This window comes from Phlebotomus argentipes, unplaced genomic scaffold (assembly GCF_947086385.1).
Source record: "Phlebotomus argentipes unplaced genomic scaffold, Phlebotomus argentipes genome assembly scaffold_4, whole genome shotgun sequence".
In the NCBI taxonomy this organism is placed as follows: Eukaryota; Metazoa; Arthropoda; class Insecta; order Diptera; family Psychodidae; genus Phlebotomus; species Phlebotomus argentipes.
Window position 1 is genome coordinate 7,638,900 of NW_026776174.1, and position 22,238 is coordinate 7,661,137.

General features: G+C 38.7%; 1 protein-coding gene across 1 annotated transcript; it reads left to right on the forward strand.

Moving 5' to 3' along the window:
• Positions 1-286: 286 nt before the first annotated feature.
• LOC132258403 (huntingtin) lies at positions 287-21,776 on the forward strand. Its single transcript, XM_059755728.1, has 9 exons — positions 287-495; positions 570-1,168; positions 1,834-3,461; positions 5,476-9,707; positions 9,809-9,906; positions 14,597-15,597; positions 16,590-16,734; positions 19,884-20,152; positions 21,241-21,776. Exons 1-9 carry the CDS (start codon positions 428-430, stop codon positions 21,571-21,573), a joined length of 8,373 nt encoding a protein of 2,790 aa, XP_059611711.1. The 5' UTR covers positions 287-427; the 3' UTR covers positions 21,574-21,776.
• Positions 21,777-22,238: the final 462 nt, after the last annotated feature.

Sequence of the window (22,238 nt, forward strand, 5' to 3'; positions counted from 1 at the left end):
CATAATCAAAAAATTACTGAGATTTTTATGGAATAATCATAAAATTATTGGTTTAAAATTGCGAGTGACTTTCCCTATGATTTGAGTGGAATTGTTTGGTTCGACATTCTTAAAATACTATTTAAATTAAACCGGAAAGAAAATGATCTCTTATTCTGAAATTCGTTATTTTTCAAAATCAAGACTCGCACCGAAAGTCATCGAAAAGGAAAATTCTTAGACGAGATTTAGCAGAGACACACTTCAATTTGCTGCTCATGAATTTTCTCAGTGTAGTTTTTGACAATCGTGTTTTGATTTCGTGGATTTGCGATAAAATTGCTCCTATTTGTTGTGAAAATAATGTGCAAAGGAGATCATAATCGTGACATTTTCTATATTTAGATGTTTCTACAGTGTCTAATGTGCAATTTCAAGTGTTAGAAAAATGGAAAAATTAACAATTGCAGGAACTTTTCAGAAATCCGTGGACGCTCTGAAGAACACAATTTGCAGGTTCATGAATCACAAGAATCTCCTTGCATTTTCCCCGTCTCAGTTTTCACTGTCTTTTCTCCCTGTTTGAATAGCCAAAAGGACAAGCTTCATCACTTCCGACAGCTGAGCGATTGCATCCAGTCGCCGCACTTCAATGTCAACCACTTCCTGCACACCAGCACGGCAATCAGCGTCCTGCTGCTCTTCTGCGAGGACTCAGATCCCACAGTTCGCATGAACGCCGAGGAGAATCTGTGCAGAATCATCCGGCACTGCGAGAACGGGAACATCCAGCGCGTGCAGGTGGATTTGTACCACGAGATCAAGAAGAACGGCAACGAGAGATCTCTGCGCATCTGCCTCAACATCTTCAGCCACTACTGCCCGCAAATCAAGCAACGAAAGGCCCGATCTTACGCCCAGAATCTGCTGCAGTGCATCGCAGCGACTGCCCGGAGGCGCGAGACACTCCTGCTCGAGACCCTGTCGGACTTCATAAAGGTCTTCTGCGAGTATCTTCAGTGCAATGTGATGGACAACGAATTGGTGGTGGTGCTGCAGATCTTCCTGGACGATCTCTCGTCCGGTTGCGCGGTAAAGAGACGCTGCTCTGCGTGCAATCTCGTCACGTTCATCAAGCACGCACGAAAGAAGCGTGAACTGGCTCTCTTGGCTCTCTCTAAATCCATGGGTAAGCACTGTTGAGTGTCTTTTACGCCATTTTACGCCAAATATTGCGAAGAAGGCAAAAATTCAGCCTAGAATGAATTATTTTGTACATGAACATGATTTATAACATATTTTGAGGATGAATTGCATCCTTTGCGCCCCGTTTAGGACGTCGTGATCATTCTGAGGGGCTTTACTGCTGATTCTCATTGTCCAAGGGCACGAAAATGATCTTTGAAGCGCCGTTCTATTAGGATTTGGCCATCAAAGTTTATTCAGCGAGCTTCTACGAAGTTTCTGGGTGTCTTAAGCGCTTGTCCGAAGCGTGAAATGTGCTTGAAGTAGTTTTTGCTCACCAGAAAAGCCACAAAAATCGTCAAATCTACTCTAGAATGTAATTTAAAAATACACTCCGATGTTCTAGAAGTCTGTCCGCTCTTGGATGGACATTCTGCTTAAAAGAATGCAAAGAATACACGTTCAGTTGATCAGTTTGCTTGTTAAATTAGAGTAAATCTTGATATTCCATCATGAAACTGTCTTAGAAACTCAATTCTTTCATTACACGATGACTTTCCTGTTCAAATTATGTCCACAATTGACAGATTTCATGCAATTTATGCAATTATTCACTTCTCTGGAAGTGGATTGAAGTGTAAGTTGTAATTTTGCTGCATTCTCTTGCAGAAATCCTTGTGAAGCAGCAATCCTCAGAGGCTACAGTGGGTGTTTTTGGCTTCATTCGCCTGATTGTTCCTGTGTTGCTGGCGGAAAAGGAGTGTGATCTGTCAAAGTTGCTGGAAGTGTATGAAATTTGTCTGGGATATCTTGACGAGGGAAATCACAGCATCATAAATGCCTCCTTGGAAGTGCTGAATGTGATGACACTCAATCCACCAGCACTGTGGCGAGATCTGCTTATTGACACCGCTTTGGCGTCCAAGGAGATTCTGCTGAAGAAGCGTGGCCTTATCAATTCGCTCACAATCGAGACTGATGCCTCAGATGCTGAACAATTGGTGATTGAGCAGAGTCCAGAAGAGGAGAATGTCCACTTGAAGGCACAATTGCTCTGTGAATCCATTGACAGCTCTTCGCTGCTGGCGGGAATGTCCGATGTGGAGTCGGAGTCACTGCAAAGCATGGACATCAGGACGGACTTTGGAGAGTCTGCGGGTAGTCAGAATCCTGACACGAAATCGCTGAGGAGTCAGAAATCGACAGAATCCATTGGGTCATTCTTCAACTCACTGCTCACAAATCCTCTGCCAAACACCACAGAGACTGTGACAAATTTCTTCCGCGGTCAGAGGTCGAGTGAGTCTTCACTCGCCAACACGCCGAAAAACATCCCCCGAGTTGTGGAGGAGTTGGGCGGCTCGCCCGTGATGAGTGCGCGCAAAGTGGAGGAAAGAGTCCCGGGAGATGGCGATAAGGCGGCGGTAAAAAATAGCCCAGATGCTGTCGAGGAAGAGGAGGAGGAGGAGGAGGAGGAATTGATTCTCGAGTACGAGACGGCGGCGAGAGGGGCGAGTGTGGATATTGGTAGCATTTTCGATCAGTCTGTGATTTCCTACACTGCCCGCCTAATTGCATCGAAATTCATCCTAAGTGGCGAGCGCAATGGCTTCGTGTCTGATCAACAAGTGAGGGTGTCGATAAAGAATCTCTCCCTCACTGTGATTGCCAACTGTGTGCTGCTCTCGCCGCAGCTTCTCGTGCAGCCCCTTGAGATGCAGTCGAGAAATGAATTAATAAAAATTGAATTGGAAAAGGCCACAGAGGAAATCAAGGCTGAAGTGGATGCCGAGGAGGAGGAGGCGCTGAAGCGGCCAGAGGATGGGGTGGAGAAGGGTGGCAACAGTGAAGGGTATTTAGAGATGAAGGATGATCACTTTGGGAAAAGTGAAACATCTTACAAAGATTACTTCACACCGCTGGCCAAGAGTGCAGATGCCACACTGCTTGGCCAGTTGGAGTCGTGGACGACATCAAAAGTGGATTTGGCGCCAAAAATCAATAGGGATTTGAGTGCGATGCTGTCGAAGGCGAGTGGACAATTGAAAATATCCACAACACCCATTTGTGCAACAACACCCAGAAAATTGTCACCAAAAGCGTCCGACAAGACACAACACCTCGCCGACATTCTCCAGCTGCATTCACACCAGGATCCAATTATTCGGAGTGATATCATACAAATTGCCAGTAGCTTTGTTAAGTGCCTGAGTTGTGGTTTAATGAAATACGACCAAGTTGCTGAGGATGTGAGTGAATTGCTGAAATTTCCAAAACTCATTGAAATTGTTCTGCAGGTAATTATTATTTAACCACTCATATGCTTTCATTTTCACACATCTGCCGAACGCCACACAGTGTGACCAGAACTGAGAGTGCATTATATTCGTCACTATTCAATTCCATACCCAAAATTTAATGTGTGTTTCACACTAAAATCAAGTCAAGTTAGTTCGTTATAATTCTGTTATCTCTCGGACATAACAAGTGGCATTTTCATATTAATGCACTTATAAACTGATCCAATTTAATTAAACGATAAATCATTGACTGGGAAAACTCACGAGATAAAACTCATTTATATGTGAAATAGGTTTTCCGGGGTTGAATTCTAAATTTGCTAAATAAAATTATATCCTAAACTCTCGCAATGAAGAGTCAACTCGTCAGAATAACTGAATAAACCCAACTTTACAGCAAGGCGGAGATATTATGATCAGAAGTACAGTTCAAAGTAAATTATTGCAATAGTTTCAGAATTTTTACACTATTTTCTTCAATAAAAATTGTCATTGCTTGTTTTTCCTTTCATAACTTTAAATAAGCTGTCAAATATATGAATTCATAGAAAGGCGTTGCAAGATTACGATTCGTATTATTTATTAACGTGAGGAATTGATTTTCTGTGAAACCTGAAGGATGAAGACAAGAAAAGCCGGAAATTTCACGAGAAAACCGAGGAAATAGACAGTAATGACGTTGTTATATAAATAAATACATAATTATTGGATTTGTCTGGCCATTTGTGCACATTTCAATGCTCCAGATTGAGATTATGTGTTTCCGGACATCCTTTGACATCTAAGACATCTTCCTGGACATTCTGGTTGGCAGAATCCTGAAGGAATCCCATCGGAAACACACTCAATCAAACTCACACGTGCAAATTTCGCACTTTTGTATAAAAAAATTTTCCTTGCAACGCCTTCTCATTCGTATTTCATTCGTACTTTACACTAGCGCCGCCGTGCGGCCGCAAATAAAAACTATGAAAAGCGTAAAGTTACAACACTAAATTGGTAGCTTTTACGAACTGAAATATGAAAACATAATGTTGAAACGACGCGTAAATAACATTGGAAAACGCCAATTAATGTACTTAAAATTAATTACGCTAAGGTTGATCATAATCTACAAAGTTGTCAAACTTAAGAACTATTTGATTGATTTTCTACTCTAAAATAGCAAATTTCAGTTCATTGTTGATTTATAACGAATTATTATTGATGGAAATCGGTGGGTTTTCAATTGTCGCGCATTATTTTACTACACGAATAAGATTCTTTCAAGAATTCTTTCAGACATATCAAGGTAATTTTTAGGTTATGGTCAACAGTGTATCCAAAAATACGATTAGAAATTTATTAACATCAAAATATCCGCTGGAAACTTCAAATATTATTAAAATATTGTTTCTCTGCAAGTTTTTACAGGGTCAAATAAGTAAAAATTGTGTCTTTTTCGGGACAAAGACTCCCAAATTTGAGGTTATGATACTTTGGGCGTTGGGAAAAATGTGTAAGATTCCTAAAAAAGAGAAGTAAATGAGAAAAACCCGTATTTCAAGCACTGTTAATGTTCTGAAAGCGTCTGTAATTCTCTCACGGATTTTGTAATGTACACCGCTGAGCTGTATTATCTCCCCCTTGCTTTATAGTTAAATCTGCATCTGCTCGAGAAGGTTAAGACACGGATATTAAACTAAGATGGTTGTTAAAGGGAAACTTTGATATTATTTTGGGCACAAATCATTAAGTTATTTGAGGAAATAAAATTTATTATCCCTCCTAAATTGCAACCCTTTCTTTGGTCAATCACCAGAGCGATAATCGTGTGATTATGAAGGAATCCCAGATCAAATATCAAGCTAATCATTGGCTATAATACGAAATGATCTCGACAAAGCATTAATTATAGTCACACTGAGTGCTGAATAATACAACATATCCTTTCACTATTTCACAATTAGCTAATTTTCCCTCTATTCTGACATTAATTCCCTCTCCTTCTCTCTATTTATCCTCCATGCAGGGTTTATCAGATGAAAATCACGCTGTTGTTCGTCAAGCTCTCGCTGCAACAGAGACTATCCTGCCCCACTGGCTTTTGTGCGGTGGCCACAATGCCACAATCCCGGAAATCATTTCGGTGGAGGGTTATTTGGCGAGCTTGCTGGACGTTAATGACATTAAATACTGGACAGTGCAGTGCAAGTACAGCGAAGTGTTGGCGAATTTGGACTTTCGTGCATTGCAGGAGCTTCTGGGTCAGGATGCGTCTGTGGAATTTGAGCGAATGTGTCTTGAGCGCATCATTGGCATGCTGAGTGATGAAGATGTACGAATAAGAAATGCCGCCTCAAAGTCACTCTCACACTACACACTCAAGCAGCACTTCAGTGTGCCAGCATTGAGAGAACCTGTGGATATTCTCAGGAGAGATCTCTGCGGTAGAATTCTCCAGGAACTCCCGCATGAGCTGAGGCACATTGAATTTGGTGGTAATGAGAAAATTAACTCAACTCTCGTTAAGGTTCTCTACATTCTCAGCAACAAATTGATGGAGGGCAGCGATAAGGAGTCAATTGCTGGTGTCTTGAGTGCCACAAAGGAACTCTCTCGCCACTTTAAACCCACCGTGTATTACGATGCATGGAATGAATTCAATTTCCTTGGCGTTGTGATTAAGTACATCCAGGAAAATCCAATCACTGTCTATGATTTAACGGCTCATAGTGATGCTCTAAAGCTATGCACACGCCTGTTGGCAGCCAAAGCCCTTCGTGGTGACATTGGGGATCACGGTGAGTCGCTGCTAATCCACTTATTGAAATTGATTAATGTCTATCATCACATATTCACGGCGACAAAGGTGATTACATTGCCCAAAGGGCAGAAGACTGACATATTCCTGAGTGGCAAAGATACCATGAAGCTTAACAATTTGGGATACTTTGGCAATGATTTTGTCTATATGAAACTGTACAAGATGCTGAGGATGGCTTTCGATTCGAGACGAATTGCCATTGACAAGGAGACAAGTGGCAAGTTTATGGATTTGTTGGAGAGTTGCTTGCAAACACTCACCTTGATCTTCGAGCTCAAGCCAATGGTATCGATAAGCCAGTCCACGGCGGCCATTGAGGAGATCCTGACGTATCTCATGAGCTGTGTCAGTTACCAGCCAAAGTGGTGTGTTGTGTGCACGAAACACATGCTGAGACACTTCTTTGACAAGAACTTTATCTCACGTCGTGGTGAATTCCGCAACTTTATCGACACGTGTAGCAATTTTGGCAATGTGAACGATGTGGCGGCATTGCTGAGGTGTGTTAGAGAGGCGCGGGATGGGAGGAAATTGCTGCCGTACGAGGATGTGGGTCAGCATTTGAAAATCTTCGAACCAATGGTTATTCACAGTCTCAGGCTATTTATGAAGGCCAACTCGACACTACAGTCAGTTATTCTGGAACTTCTCTGCCAACTGTTGGACTTTAAGGTGAACTACTATCTGTTGGATGCCAATAATGTGTTCATCGAGTACATTTTGCGACACTTGGAGATTATTGAGACGGGCTGTGTGAGAAAGTGTGAAACAGTCATTAGTAATATCTACAAATTCCTCTTTCACCTCTGCAAGCAGTCCAAGGAGAAGAAAGTCATCACAATTCCCAAGATCATCAACATTACGGACAATTTGCTGGCCAACAGTGTGATAAGACAGTGCAGCATTGATGCTCTTGTGGAGCTGGGCTATGAGTTGTTCTTCAATTGGCCAAATGCAGCGCCCACAGTGGGTGGCAAGGGTGACTGGAGCACAGAGAGGGAAGTGGTGTTCGCGATGATGTTGAAATTTCTCGACTACACACAAATTCAGCGCGCCGTGGCATTAATTGTCTTGTCGCAGAAGGATGTTGATCAGTCGTACGAGATGGATGCCGTGGCTCATGTGCTAACACTGCTTCGTGATGAGAAGTTCACCATTGACTGTGAGGAGAAGCTGAACAGCATCATGTTGCTCCTCCATGTGCTGGATGGGAAAATGTGCGGAGGAGAGAAGTTGGAGGAATTGCTGAATGTTCTCCTAGAGGCGACTACATCACCTGGCATGAGTTACAACAAGTTGACGAGAGTTCACCTCCTTCTATGCCATGGCATTCTCCGTGTGGACCAAGTTTATTTGATAAATTGCATAAAAGTGCATTTAGTCAGGATGAAGTTAGTTGATGAAGAAGACGATGGGAAAGTGATGCATGAAAATGGCTTGGAGTTAAATTATTTCGCTGAAATTGTGTCGAGAGTGGTAAGAGACAGTGTAAATTTTCTGATTCCCTGGAGTGATTCCACTTATTCAACACTCATGGTGTGGTTTCTTGGGAAATTGTGTCAAGTTGCGAACTTTAATGCACTCTCAACGCCACTTCTCAATGAATTCACTCGCCACGGTGACTTCATTCATCTCTTCCATGGCATACGAACAGTTCAGCCGAAACTGTTTATCGGCTTCATGGATATGATGATTCATCTCAATTATGACCAGCACGCCATAGTGGAGGCATTGTGTCGATTGGGTGGTAGTTTGGGCGATAGACAACTGAGGAGACAATTGAGTGGGCGAATAACAGAGAAATACCATCAGCCAAGCGATTGGCAGTCGAATACCATTCAGCTACTTCTTCAATCGGATCTGCCGGCATTCCTGCGAGACCACCACAAATTCCTCCATGGCCTGTGCAGCAGCCAGCAGCATGCCAATGGGATTCTCGCTCTCGTTGCTGTTTGTCGCACGGAATTCCACTCAATTGCCATTGACAATGAAATATTAAAATTGATCGATAAATCACACCCCATCGCCACGGTTGTGGGACTGCGAATGCTATTGGTGGAGTTTTTGGCACACAGCAGCAAATCAGTGCAACAGCGCGCACTTGTGATAACTGCTGGCAAAGTGGACACATTGAGAGCCATGGCCACCGTGGAGAGACACCGCAATGTGCCACTTAATGAACTCACTGCCATCATTGATGACTGCAAGCGGGAGAATCTGCCCAATCGCTTTCCCGTGCTCTTCGCCACGCTGCTGGACTTCCTCCGGCCAGATGAAATGGCTGACGGGCGCGCGGTTGACCGCATCGGCGGCGGTGGCGATGGAGATGTGTCGAAAGGTGGTGTGGATGAGCAGTGGTACAGCCAGCAGATACTGTATCACATGACAGAGATGCGGAGAGCGGGTCTCGTGGCGAGGTTGCTCATGGAGATAAAATCGGAAATGCGATTGTCCTCCCTGATCACATCACGCGAATTCACCAGCCACTTCCTCAGCGCCTGCCTGGGGGTGGCATTCGATGGCATGAGGCGCGCCTTCATGGCAGACTGTGTGCAACACAGTCCGCACATGACATACCTCAAAGTGCCGCCGCTCCTCAAGTTTGTTCAGCGTCGATTTGAGGCTGATCTGCAGCAATTGACTGACGATTCGGGAGGCGATGGGGTGACACATTATCAAAGGTTCCGTGTGTGCCTCGAGGCGGCGACATGCTTCATTGAGAATGTGTCAGAAACTGAGAGAACTTGCCTCATTCACGTCGACGGCAGGCAAGTGGAGCGATACATTGGGGAGCATCTGTTGCGTCCCTCACTCACCGCCCTCCTCCTTCGCTTCGCCATGCGCCCCGTCCTGACCACCCTGAACTCTGTCGCCCACCACAGCGGACTGCTGACCGTCCGGGAGTCGGACTTCAGCGATGTGGAGAAGTGTCTGCACTACATGAGAATTGCCCTTCAGCAGCCACAGATCTGGCACGAGCTCGACTCCCCAGACAAATACGGCGACGACTTGAGGGCTGTTGTGAGGCTAATTCGTGAATGTTTGATGAACATTCTCTCGGCGACACACTTCGTTCGCAACCATCGTGAGCCGGCGTTGTTTGCCAGTGTGGCTGTGGATGAGCCTGAGTTTCAGGTCAGACAAATGTACATGGATGCCATTTTTGTGGCGCGATTTATTGAGGAGGAGAAGGACATCGTCAACTGCTGCATGAGTGCTGAACGGGGCAAAGTTGTCAATCTCCTGCGCCAGCTATCTCAAATCGCCACCGCGATCCTTCGAGTGGGCGTCCTCTATCCCATAGCGATAACCCCTTTTATTTTACTGCATGACATGGGTCCCCTAGCTGTCGAGTATCCAGCGAAACGGTGTCCAATTCCATCAATTCCGATCGAACAACTTAATGATTCTGAACTCCTGCCGAAATTTATATCAAGGTACTCATATTATGTACATTTCCTCTCTTTTATCTCTCTATTTATTGCCTCCTGTGAGGGTCAGGATATATATATTCTTTTTTCTTTCTCTAAAACCACAGGCTGAATTTAATTGGATTCTCCACAAGGCAACAGTTTGAGGAGATTTTCATGTCACTTCTCGTCCTGCTGAACAGCGATGCAAATCCTGACATCATTGGTAAGTGTGTAGCCTTATTCTATTTCATCAACAATGTTGCTAAACATTGATTATTATGTAGAGTTAAAATGCAAAATTGCACAATCCATTTGATATTCAAATGTAAATTCATAAGGAAGAAAAGTAATTTGTGTGCATGCATAATATTCTCTGCATTTCACTCTTTTCCTCCTCATTTGCTTTCAATACACAAAGTGAATGCAATTTCCTTGTGAATCTACACATTGTGCAGAACACTTTTTTCCCCCTTTTTTTGTATTTATATAAAAAAAAGTATTCTATAAATAAAAATACAGAATATTTTTTTGTATCTTTGTTCTCAACAAAAAGCACAACATTCAGTGATTCAAATTTTATTCAACGCATTTTTATAAAATACATATCATATTTTATATAAATTGTATTCAAGGGGAAAGTCACTAGGCGATTTTTGGGGAATATTAGTAGTTTTAATCAAATATATAAATATTTATTCGTATTTTACATGAAAAACAATATCGCCGCCAGAGGGCAGCAAAGTTGGCGTGGAGGACGCTTATAATATCAGACATTCTAACACTTTATAACTTCTTGGCGTCTTTCTAACCAAGAGAAAACGAAATTTGGGGGTTTAAAAGGCTCTAAATAATATATAAACCACAAAAATTCCGGTAAAATGAAATTTGCAAAGCAGATAAAGTAAAATATTTGCAATATATTCAGCAAAATATTCAATTTTTGATTATATTTTAATTTTGAACATTTTAAAGAGTAAAAAATGTCATAAGAAACAGCGAAATATGAGAATTAAGAGCAAAAAATTGGACTAAGAATGCAGATCATAACTTCTGTATGCCTTTAATGTTTAAACTACTGCCATTTGGTGACAAAATGTGGAAAGAAAAGAATCAAGATCTGAATAAAAATCACAAAGTTAATGATCAGAAATTGCCAGTGACTTTCCCCTTGATTATATTAGATATATTGCTGAGAATTGTATAAAATCCAACATTGATTTAGCCGGTTGAGTTCCAATCACGAAATGGATTAGATTATTCAATTTGCTGATGCAATTTGAATCTCCCAAAATCATATCTATTTTTGAAGCATATTTGATATCAGTATTTTCACATAGTTTGGCTATGTTGCAATTTAAGCTCCGTGAAAAAGAGCAAAATTGAATTAAATCATGTTTAATTACTGCCAATTTATTCACTGGAATAGATAAAATGTCAAGATTAATTCATTTTTGACTATAAATCATTGTTTTGTTAGACATTTTACAAGAAAACAAAGAGTTGGAAGTGGCGAAAGAAGAGAAAGAAGGAAATAGAATGTATTAAAGCTCACATTGTAAAATACAATCAATATTGAATTGAATAGGAATTGAAGTTAAACAAACATCAGCCGGGTGGTTTCATTTGAAAATCGATTAAATGAATTTTCCCTACATCACACAGAGCCAAATACTATATTGTCAATATTATCCTCATTTAAGGCGATTTTGGGAGGAAATTCATCCCCTATTCGCCATCATTGTAGTCGAAGGATTCCGAATAATTACATCACACTCCATTTCATCGTGTAATTAGTATTTCGTGTTCGAAGCGCATAGTTGGAATCCGTGTGGGATTCCTTTAGAATTTTAAATAAATCCTATTAAGAGGAGTATATTTCGCGGAAGTAATTGTGTCAAGTTTGTGCTGGTATTATTTAAGAGGTTTAATTTTCTCTCTTGCGCCTTCTTTTGCTCTCTTTCTCTGTGTTAAGAATGGTATTGTTTCTGTAATTGCATGCATTTTAATGCAAATGATGAAGTTTTTATTCTTTCTGGAAAACTCAAAAATTTCAAGACGTGCACTTTCAACCTCCCCCAAAAACTTGTGGGCAATTCACACAACTTTCCCCACCAAGTGATAGTTCGTTTGAAATTATTTTCACAAACACCACCATTTATAGCTTGAGAATCATATATTTTCTCTTCATGTAATTGCTTTTCTCAAGGGGACAATCACTCGCCAGTTGAGATCATTAACTTTGTGATTATTGAATCATTTTTTTTCTTCTTTTATATCTGTGATTAATACTCAAATTTTGATTATTTTCAAAATACTTGATTAAAAATTTATTATTTCATTCAAAAATTGATTTTTTTTCAATTTTACTTGAAAAAATAATCAGTTTTTGACTATTTCATTCAGAATTAAATGATTTTGTAATTTTACTTTCGAAAAATAATCTTTTTTTTATTATTCAATTCAGAATTTGAATATTTTTCGATTTTACTCGGGAAAATAATCATTTTTTGATTATTTTACTCAAATAATTGATTATTTAATTAGAGAACATTGAGTTTCCTCAGAAATCGTCTTGTGATTTGCCCCTTGAGTTTTTCTTGATGGTGAAAAAATTACCCAGAGACGCTGAACTTTGCACAATTATTTTGTTTATAAACTTCTGTGTAGATTTACTCGTGAATTTCATTATTTTTTCACCCCTACCAAGCCATCATTGCCATGGACAAAGGGATGAGGGATAAAAATGATATTTTTTTTCGCTCTCTTCGCACCTTAAGTCTGCTGAGTTTCCATCTAATTAAGCAATGTAAATGAGTGTCTTCTGTGTAGAAGTAACATTGTGAGAGTGCTTAAAAGTTTAAGTAAAATCAATATGAGAAATTTGTGCGAAACGTACGGATGTTAAGCAATTAAACAGTGTGTGTGTGTGTGTGTTAATTTTGGGGTGTTATATTACTAAGCACCATTGATTTATAGCATTGATTTAGTCAGAGATAATTGTACTTAATTACTTTGACCGCTTCCTAATTAGACTTTAGTGCTATTTTGCATTTATTGAAAATTATATATGAATAAGCTAGTGAAGTAATTGGTGGAATTAAACACACATTAAAATTCACTAAACTATTTATTATAGTTTCCGATTATTCTATTAATTTTTTTAAGATTAATTCAGCAAATATTGCTTTGGATATGCAATTTTTTTTCATATTTAAGTAACAATTCCTGTTTCACTTCATTTTCGTCAACGAAGGATGACGTTTCCAATGACAGCACATGAATTTTGCATTAGCAAATGCTTCGTATGAAGTGTTGTGCTGTGTGTAGTGCTGAGAATATAAACTAATATTCATTCTGAGTGCATCTATTTTTATAATTCTGCAGTTTATTTACTCTTGATCTGCATATTTCTCTGACCATACATAAAAATGCCACTGCAATCCACAGACACACACACGAAATGTGATTAAATAATCCTGGATTATGCTTTAATCAAGGTATCATTAATTAATTATAATCCAATACTACACGTGCTCACATATATTGTGGTTTCATTGCTGCTCCTCTAGAAACTATAGTCAAATGTGTGAAATATTTGCTAAGCAAATCCCTAATACTGTTTCCTTTAGCAATTTGTATTTAAAAAAAAAGCAGTATTTACTGTACATTATATGATATTTATGTACAGCAAATACACCTTGAGCAAAGATGACTCGGAGTATCTTATGTACTTCTTGGAAATCAATATATTTGCTCTTCCATTTAAGCCCTTTCTGCGAGTCAGAACAATTCATTTAATAAGCGAGAGATGTTCTATGAAAATATGCAATATCGCCAGACAAAGGCATTGTGAGGCTGAGAACAAAAATGAAATGGTATTAGTTTAATGAAATCCGAGGTATTTGTTGTGAATAACAGCATGAAAAAACTGCCAAAACAGCGTGGATGAGATGAGCTTGTGAAAAAGAGTCAAAAGCTTTCACATCTCTATTCTATCGCTGCGCCACTGAAAAGCGCTTATTGATTTTCATTTGAAACACAGTTTTTTTTTATTCCTCAAACCCCATATTAAGGCGTCGTTGCAACTTTACTTTCATAACATTTTAAATAAGCTGTCAAAAATATGAATTCGTAAAAAGGCGTTGCAAGATTACGATTTGAAACTTAAAATATTTGAAACTTTGACGTCAATTCATGTATTTCGTCGCGTGAAGACAAGAAAAGCCGGAAAATTCACGAGAAAACCGAGGAAATAGACAGTAATGACGTTGTTATATAAATAAATACATAATTATTGGATTTGTCTGGCCATTTGTGCACATTTCAATGCTCCAGATTGAGGTTATGTGTTTCCGGATATCCTTTGACATCTAAGACATCTTCCTGAACATTCTGGTCAGGAAAATCTTTCAAGAATCCTATGGGAAACAGTCTTAATGTCAGGGAAAGTCTCGATTCCTTATTTCCCCATGTTGAATTCATTCTTCGCGTTTGACAGCTGCAATTCGTATTAAATAAACTCCAAATTTTGCTTTGCAACGCCTTCTCGTTTGTATTTCATTCGTACTTCACACTAGCGCCGCCGAGCGGCCGCTAATATAAGTTATTAAAACGTAAAGTTGCAATATCAAATTGATAGCTTTTACGAACTGAAATCCGTAATGTTGCAACGACCCGTCATTCTATAGAAATAAATGCATTAATTCACTGGTTATCTAAAAGCATGCTCGAACTGAACGATTTGCTCTATGAATCTGATTATAGCATGGAAGAGGAGGTGGAATTCTTTGTGAAAAATCCCCATTTTTGCTTCTCACAGAGATCACACATAATAATATTAGGAGGATTGAAAGGTGTAATTATAATTTTCACCTTATTCTCTCCCTTCTCTTTCCCCCCGGTTTCGCTCACAGATGCGCAGGAGGAGTACTTCGTGAAGACAATGTGCCTGGGAGCGATTTCAGAATTGCTACTCACATGCAAAATGTTTCCCCGAATAGGATTTCGCCAAGGTGAATTTCATCATTCACCCCGACTTGACAGGGTGAAAGTGGATGGAATAGGTGTGAAGAAACTACACAAGATTCTCAGTCTCATTCCGGGATCTAATATCTTCTACCAGAGCAATTTAGAGAGGGATTTATCATGTGACAGAGCCATTGGCACCCACTCATTTGCACCCAATCAATTCAGCATGAATTTCATTTGGCAAATTGTGGAGGAGAATGTGGAGGACATGGATACAACAGTGAAGAGTGTCAACTACTTTGTGGATCAATGTGGCATCGATTTCCGAAGCACAGTCCAATTAATTTATGACGTTTTCGCCCAACTGATCGATCGACAGTGCACACATGTGCTGGCGAATGTTGTAAAATTGTGTGAAGTCTGCGAGAATCGGGATCAATGCAAGTGGATTAAGAATACAATTCAGCAACTTCAGGAGAAACTACCGCTGGAGAACACGGTGGCGCATCAATATATAATTTACCTCCTCTGCAAATCACATGCAATTCTCGTGCCGTCGCTGAGTGATTTGGCGCACTTGTGCTCCATAATTCCAACATATCTGAAGAGCACGCACGTATTTGTGCGAAATGCAGCACTGAATGGCCTTCTGTGTCTGCTGGAGACTGCCATTAATACCAGCACAAGCATTGGCGCGCTCAGCGAGGAGATAATCCTGCTCCGGAACATTGCAATCAGCTACATTAATAAGAATGGGGTTATTGATGAGAGTGGCTATTCATACAGTGACACGCACACCAAACTCGTGTGGACACTTACATTCTACCTGATTGAGAAAACGTCCAAATTCATGCCTGATTGCACCCTCTTGTCCAACGTCATCATATCCTGTAACAATATTCTAAAGAGGACGACAAACTTGCCACAGTACTTGTGCATCATCCTTGTAAGTTTTCCCCATTATAACTATGAACCAAGGGGGAGATAATATGCCCTTAATCCATACAACACTTCCAAACACTTTTAGAACACGAAATTTGTAGTCTGTTTCCACATTAATCCACAAATTATAATCAATCTCTTAAGTTTAAAGACACTTTTTGGGTATTTTTCCAACTATAGCCTCAAAATATCACTAAGAGATCTTCATAAACTCAGTTTGGAAGCTTTCTAGATCACAAAAACACCTATTATTATTTGCAAATGAACCAAGAATTGCAGATTCTGAGTCAGAATAGCCCAAGAATATGACAATTTTTGAGGTTATGTGCTATCTTAGGGCAATTTGAAGTATTTTTGGCATCAAAGGAGTCTAATTCAAGGGGAAAATTATGTTGAATTGAGTTTCCATCCGATATTTGTGTAAGAATTCACTTAAAACTGCTTTTTAGGGTGTCTTTTCCGACCATAACCTCAAAATGTCACTGAAAGATCTTCAAAACCTGCTAATGATCTTAAAATTACTGATTCTCAGTCAAAATTGCCCAGAAAGTTGTCTATATAAACATTTTCCAAGTGTCCAAATAACTATTTTTTCAGGTTATGTTCAATTTTAACACAATTTGCAGTGTTTCTTTACATTAAAAGATCAAAAAAGCACTGTCAATAGCTTGAAAATACTTATTTTTGCCAAAAACTAGTAGAATTTATGTTCTACAAAGCGAATTATTCACTAAATCCATTTTGATTCGTTACATAACCTGGAAAAAAGATCGATACGTATGATTTTGCATGAAAATCGAAGGAAATTCAAAGAATCTGGATGATTTGTCAGTAAAAGCAGAATTCAGAGAAAGAATATTGTAGGATTTTCAACACTTTTCCAACACATCTCCCCCTTACTACCGACATGCATATCAATTTCACCTGCAAATGACGTCAGTTGTGCTCCAATTGCAGCACCTTTTTAACCCTCTCTCTCTCTCTCTCGCGTCTCAGGGAATGCAGCGTCTTATAATCACCAACTCCATCGAAAAGGTGTACCGGGAAAAAATCGAGAAACTCTCGCTCGATCTAGTTAAATGTGACAACGAGGAATTCTCCCTGCCAGCCCTGAAACTACTAATTTCCTGCATGTATATCGGTAAGTTCTGCAAACTCCACATCCACTTACTCTCTCTCGCTTCCAATGCACATATTAATTAACGTATAGCATTTCCCAAGATTCTGCCTTTGCCAAAGTATAGTCAAACACATTTAATTATTTCCCACTGCAATTTTCCTGTCTCTCATTCCCTTCATTCTTCCACAACACAGCCAAATGCGCGCTGAAGAACCTCCTCTTGTACATCTGAATACCCCTGGCGACCCCACGGTGCTTTCTAATTTTTATGCATTCACCCACTTCACCTATAAATCATTAAACAGATTCATGAATGCAATTACCGAGTATATAAAATTCACTGTCTCTGCATTATTTAAAACTCCCTCATCTGCCATGCACTTGCAATTTACATACGCGGACTTCTCCGTATTGCTTCCGATCAAAGCCAGAGCAAAAACCAGCAAAACCAGCAAAAAGAGAAGCCAAGAATATTATGCAAAAATTCTCCATACAGAAAAAAAAACATCCAACCATATAATGTCATGCATATGAAAATTTCATAAGCGTGCTGTAAATTCCAAAATTCCATTATTCGTATTAATTTTCCAAAAATTATTTAAAAATTCATCGGTAAACATCACACATCAACGAAAATTTTTATACTCCCCAAAGTGCTCCAATATAATTGGATAAAATGCATTTGACTTTTTTTTTTGATGCTCAATCAAATAATGTTCTCCACACTTTGCTGGCAATAAATAGATATTTTATGGCATGAAAAGTTGGAATGTGTCAATACAAGGCCAAATAGCAGCACTGCATTTTTATTAACCTTTTAAAAAAAGCTTTCTATTAAATTTCTCTACTGTTTTTACACTTGTTTCCAAGTTTGAACATGTGAAATTATGGATTTTTTTGTGGAAAACTATCGTAAAAGAGTTATGACATCATGTTTATCAACATTGAACTGAGCAAACAAGATTTGAGCACAGATTTTCAATCATATTTCTTCCTTGGAAGAAAGCATAGATTTATCTTAAAATGTTTGTGTGTAGAAAAATGTTCTAAAATGCGCTGAAAACTCGACTTTTTCGTTTCATTTTAACTACGTTCATTAATTAATTCAGAGATTTATACAAATTGATATTTTTCTGGTGCTCTTTTAATTGTTTTGCATCCCTAAATCCACTTTTAATCCTTTACATTGATGGACACATAAAGTTGGAAGTTACATAATCTCAATTCACAGCAAAAATCTCATTATTTCTGTTATAAATCTTATAAATCATAAGCAAAATGTACAGAAAAAGGGTGAAAAATTGTTTTTTACGATGTGTTCACGTAATAAGAACAAAGAAAACTATTAAAACCCGCCTTTTTGTACTCAATATCGTGAGTTTGTCTATCAATTCTTGATTTTTCAGTTAATATTTCAAAAAATATCCAATGAAAGCACCTGAAAGTTATAGAAAATAATTCAAATTGACCAATACTATCAATTAATCTCTACTAAAGAACGGCGGTTTTCGCCTTTGTTCGCTTTCGAAGCGCCCGTCGAAATAGTTTAAATCAAATTGAAACGTTTAATTAAATTTTAGTGCCTTAAAAGAGTACAAAACTTCTCTTAGATGCTCAAAAATTGCCATCTCTATACTTTCTGTGCTATTTAAGGGCATTAAACTTGGCATTAAATCTCATTATAGTAAACCAATTCATATTCTTTATTTAAAGCTGCGAAATTTGTCAAATTTACTTCAAAACCCTCAAAACGCCTTCAAATCGTCCGTTAAAGTGCAAATATTGCTCTGTATTTATTATTTTGTAAATATTTCAGTTGATTTTATTGATATTTATTTATAATTTTTAACTTAAATATGGAAAAATTAATAGAAACAATGGAAATATGATTTTAAATCGTTGCGAGTCGATTTTATCTCAACAAGATTGTAAAAATCAACTTTTCATACGTTACTTAAACTTTTCCTTACAGTTTTAAAGTGTAAAAATTTAAAAGATATGAGAAATATTCATTCAAAGACTAAAAAACATTTTAGGATAATTCTGATTATCTAAAATTATTTTCTAAAAGGCATTTTATGCGTTTCACTGCAATTTCGGAGACATTTTTCTTAGAAAAATTGTACCGCGTAAACAATGAATATTCGCAAAATATGACAATTTTTTTCTATTGTCTCATAAGATACAAATTTCAATTTTTTGTACAGGAAGAACGAATAAAAAGCTTTAGAAAAATACATGTGGAAATATGATTAAGAAAGTCTGCGCTGAAATTTTGTTGCTCAAAAATCTTTTGCCCAATTTAATGAATGAATGACGGGAAAATTAAGGGTGCAATAAAATGCAGTCAAGCTAATTTTCACACTGATTTGATTAAAAATTGACAAGACATTCTTTCAATTCACTCAAACGTTATAATTTTCACTCCATTTGCAGCTGTAAATAAATAATATTATCGTTACACAAATATACTTATCCATTATTACTGTGCATCTCGCGATGTAAATCGATTTTGCTGTATTTTTAGGTCATAAAGCAGAAAGTGTTTTATTTAGTTTTTCATCTCTCGCGTGCGAATAGAAAAAAAGGGCGGGATTTAGTTTTTTTCCAGCAAAGCTGCAGCAAAATCGCGACTCAGTGACATTTTGGGGGCAGATTTAAATTGATTGATTTGAAAATTTACGAGTTTGTGACGTTCATTAATATTCTATTTGTTTCGGAAAACTGATAACTTGCTTATTGACAGTTGCGACGAACTTTTAAATCCGTGATGCCACTAAATAATTGCTGTGCAATGGCTATTTAGCATGTGCATCGACATTTAATCTTTATGGTTGATCGACTATTTCAATATTTTATTACCAATTTTTACCCTCATTTAATGTTTTGGGCTTGAAAATCAGGCAAATATTCATTAAAGTTGCTACACAACATTTGCTGAAAATGTGGGTTTGGGATGATTGTTGAAATTATATGTAATGGACGGAGAATAATTAAATTGATATGTTGATTAGATTTTGACTTACGTGTGTGTGTGTTTGTCACACCGAGAAACTCACACACTCGAATTGTATTTCATGCGAGAAACGACGTGAATATAATGCACTTGAGATGGAATTCTCTCACAATATAATATATCCTTTTGTTTATTACAACATAATATAATAAAGGTTCAGCAAGTCAATTGGAAAACACTGAGCACTCAAATGGCATCGTTCAGGATGAGCCGGAAGTAATTGTGCAGTCAACTGAGAAAATCGATGTGCTCTTCCTCAAGATAAAGTCATCAACTCCCGAGGCGGCCAATATCATTGGGGATGTCTTATGCCAAATCACACGGGACCTCGTGCCACCTAATGAGATCCTCACGAAAGTTATCAAGGAGCTGCTGTCTCTGACCCAGCCGCACGGCGAGGTTGTGGCGAAGATTGTGTTTCAGGTGAGTTCGCGAGCACAGAAGGCAAACACACACGAGTGGGAATAATTTGTCAAAGCGACTGAATGACCAAGGGGGAGATAATACAGTCAGAAGTGGTGTACAGCTCAACGGAAGTGCTCAAAAATTACATTTTTTATTTCCTGAGTGCTTCTTTTTACCGTCAAATTATCCCAATTCTATGAATTTCTTTTGATTCCTTACATAGAAACAATGACAAAAATCCTTTTTGAGGTTATGTGACGAATCTATGACGTTTTTTTAGTGAAAAATTCGCTTTATAAGACATCAATTCATGTACTGAAGTCGGAAAGATCGCCAATTATTATCATAATTAAGCATTTGCATGCAATCAATATTGTTTTTCTGATCCTTTGAAGCCAAGAAGCACTGAAAATTGTGGTGAAGTTGAACATAACCTCAAAAATAATCATTTACACCTGGAAAATAGTTCTTTAGAAACCTTTCTAGACGATTTTGAGTCTGAATCAGTAATTTTGTACTCAATAACATTTATGTGTTATTATTGAGTAATTTTAAGATCATTAGCAGGTTTCGAAGATTTCTTAGTGACATTGTGAGGTTAGGGTCGATAAAGACACCCAAAAAAGGAGGTTTTCAGTGAATTCTTATACAAATATCGGATGGAAACTCAATTCAACATAATTTTCCCCTTGAATTAGACTCCTTTGAAGCCAAGAAATACCTCAAATTGTGCTAAGATAGCACATAACCTCAAAAATTGTCATCTTTTTGGGCAATTCTGACTCTGAATCAGCAATTCTTGGTTCATTTGCAAATAATAACAGGTGTTTTTGTGATCTAGAAAGCTTCCAAACGGAGTTTCTAAAGATCTCTTGGTAATATTTTTAGGTTATGTTTGGAAAGATACTTGAAAAAGTGCTTTTAAATGAATTCCAACATAAATATTAGATAGAAATGATAGAAACTTAACAGATTAACCTATAAATTTCATGTGTTGGAAGTGTTAGGAAGTCGTGTACAGATTGAAAGCATATTATCTCCCCCTTGTGAGTGACGTTCATATATGGTTTTTGCCACTCTGCCTCAATTTCCAATTAAACTTGCAGGTATTTCGATCTGCAATCGATTCTGCGTATTTGGCCCTCCTTCAGGACTGGCTCATTTGCTCACTACCCAATTTCGTGACGCTGCCACCAGCGAAGGCGGTTTCCTGTCTCAGCGTTATCTTCGTGTCGGCTTCATTAAACTTGAATCTGATAAAGATTTTCCCCGAAATCCTCGAGACTTTTGGCACGCTTGGTCGTCGTGAGGAGTATATTTTCCGCGAGGCCTCGCGGGACTTCCATGGGAGGCTGAGTGAGGAGCAGAAGGACAAATTTCGCAGCGTCTTCCTCAAACATGAATCATCCATTTATGCAAATATGCTGAAGAATTTATAATTCTTTTTCCATTCTTGTCATATTTAACAATTCTGGCCGCCCCAGCATTTTCCATTAGATCCACGGCACAGATTAAAAGTATTTTCGCCAAAGTCCATGATGTGCATACTTCGGGCTTCGGAGAGAGTGTGTGTATTTGTGGGTATTAACTATATAAAAATTTGTTGTACAGTGTGTAGGCGAGCTTCTGCATACTAAAGAGAGAGAGAATATACGAATATCTGTTTTATGAAATTTATCATGGGGTTTCACTTGTGCGGCTGGTTGCGCAAATGTGCTCCACTTTTGACTATCTCTCTGGATCGCCAAGAACGATGAATTGAGACACACTTATGGCGTCGTAAAGTGCGGAATTATTTAAGTAAACATATTGCTCCGATGAAAGACCGATTAGGATCTGTTGAATGGAAGCCTACCGGCCGAGCACGCATGCAAAGCGATTCAAAGTATAATCAAGATACCGCTCTGCCAATCCCCAAACCATCAGCCACACACAACCCTCATTATCCAGTGGTGGTGGAGCAACAACCGTGAGTGCCGATGGGCGCCAGAGGAGCCGCACAGGTGGGCCCTCCGTGTCGCTACAACAGGTAACACCGACGTGGCGAAAGTTTCCCTCGGAATGTGTGCTGTTTGGGGGTGAGAAAGACAAGAGGAGATGCCTC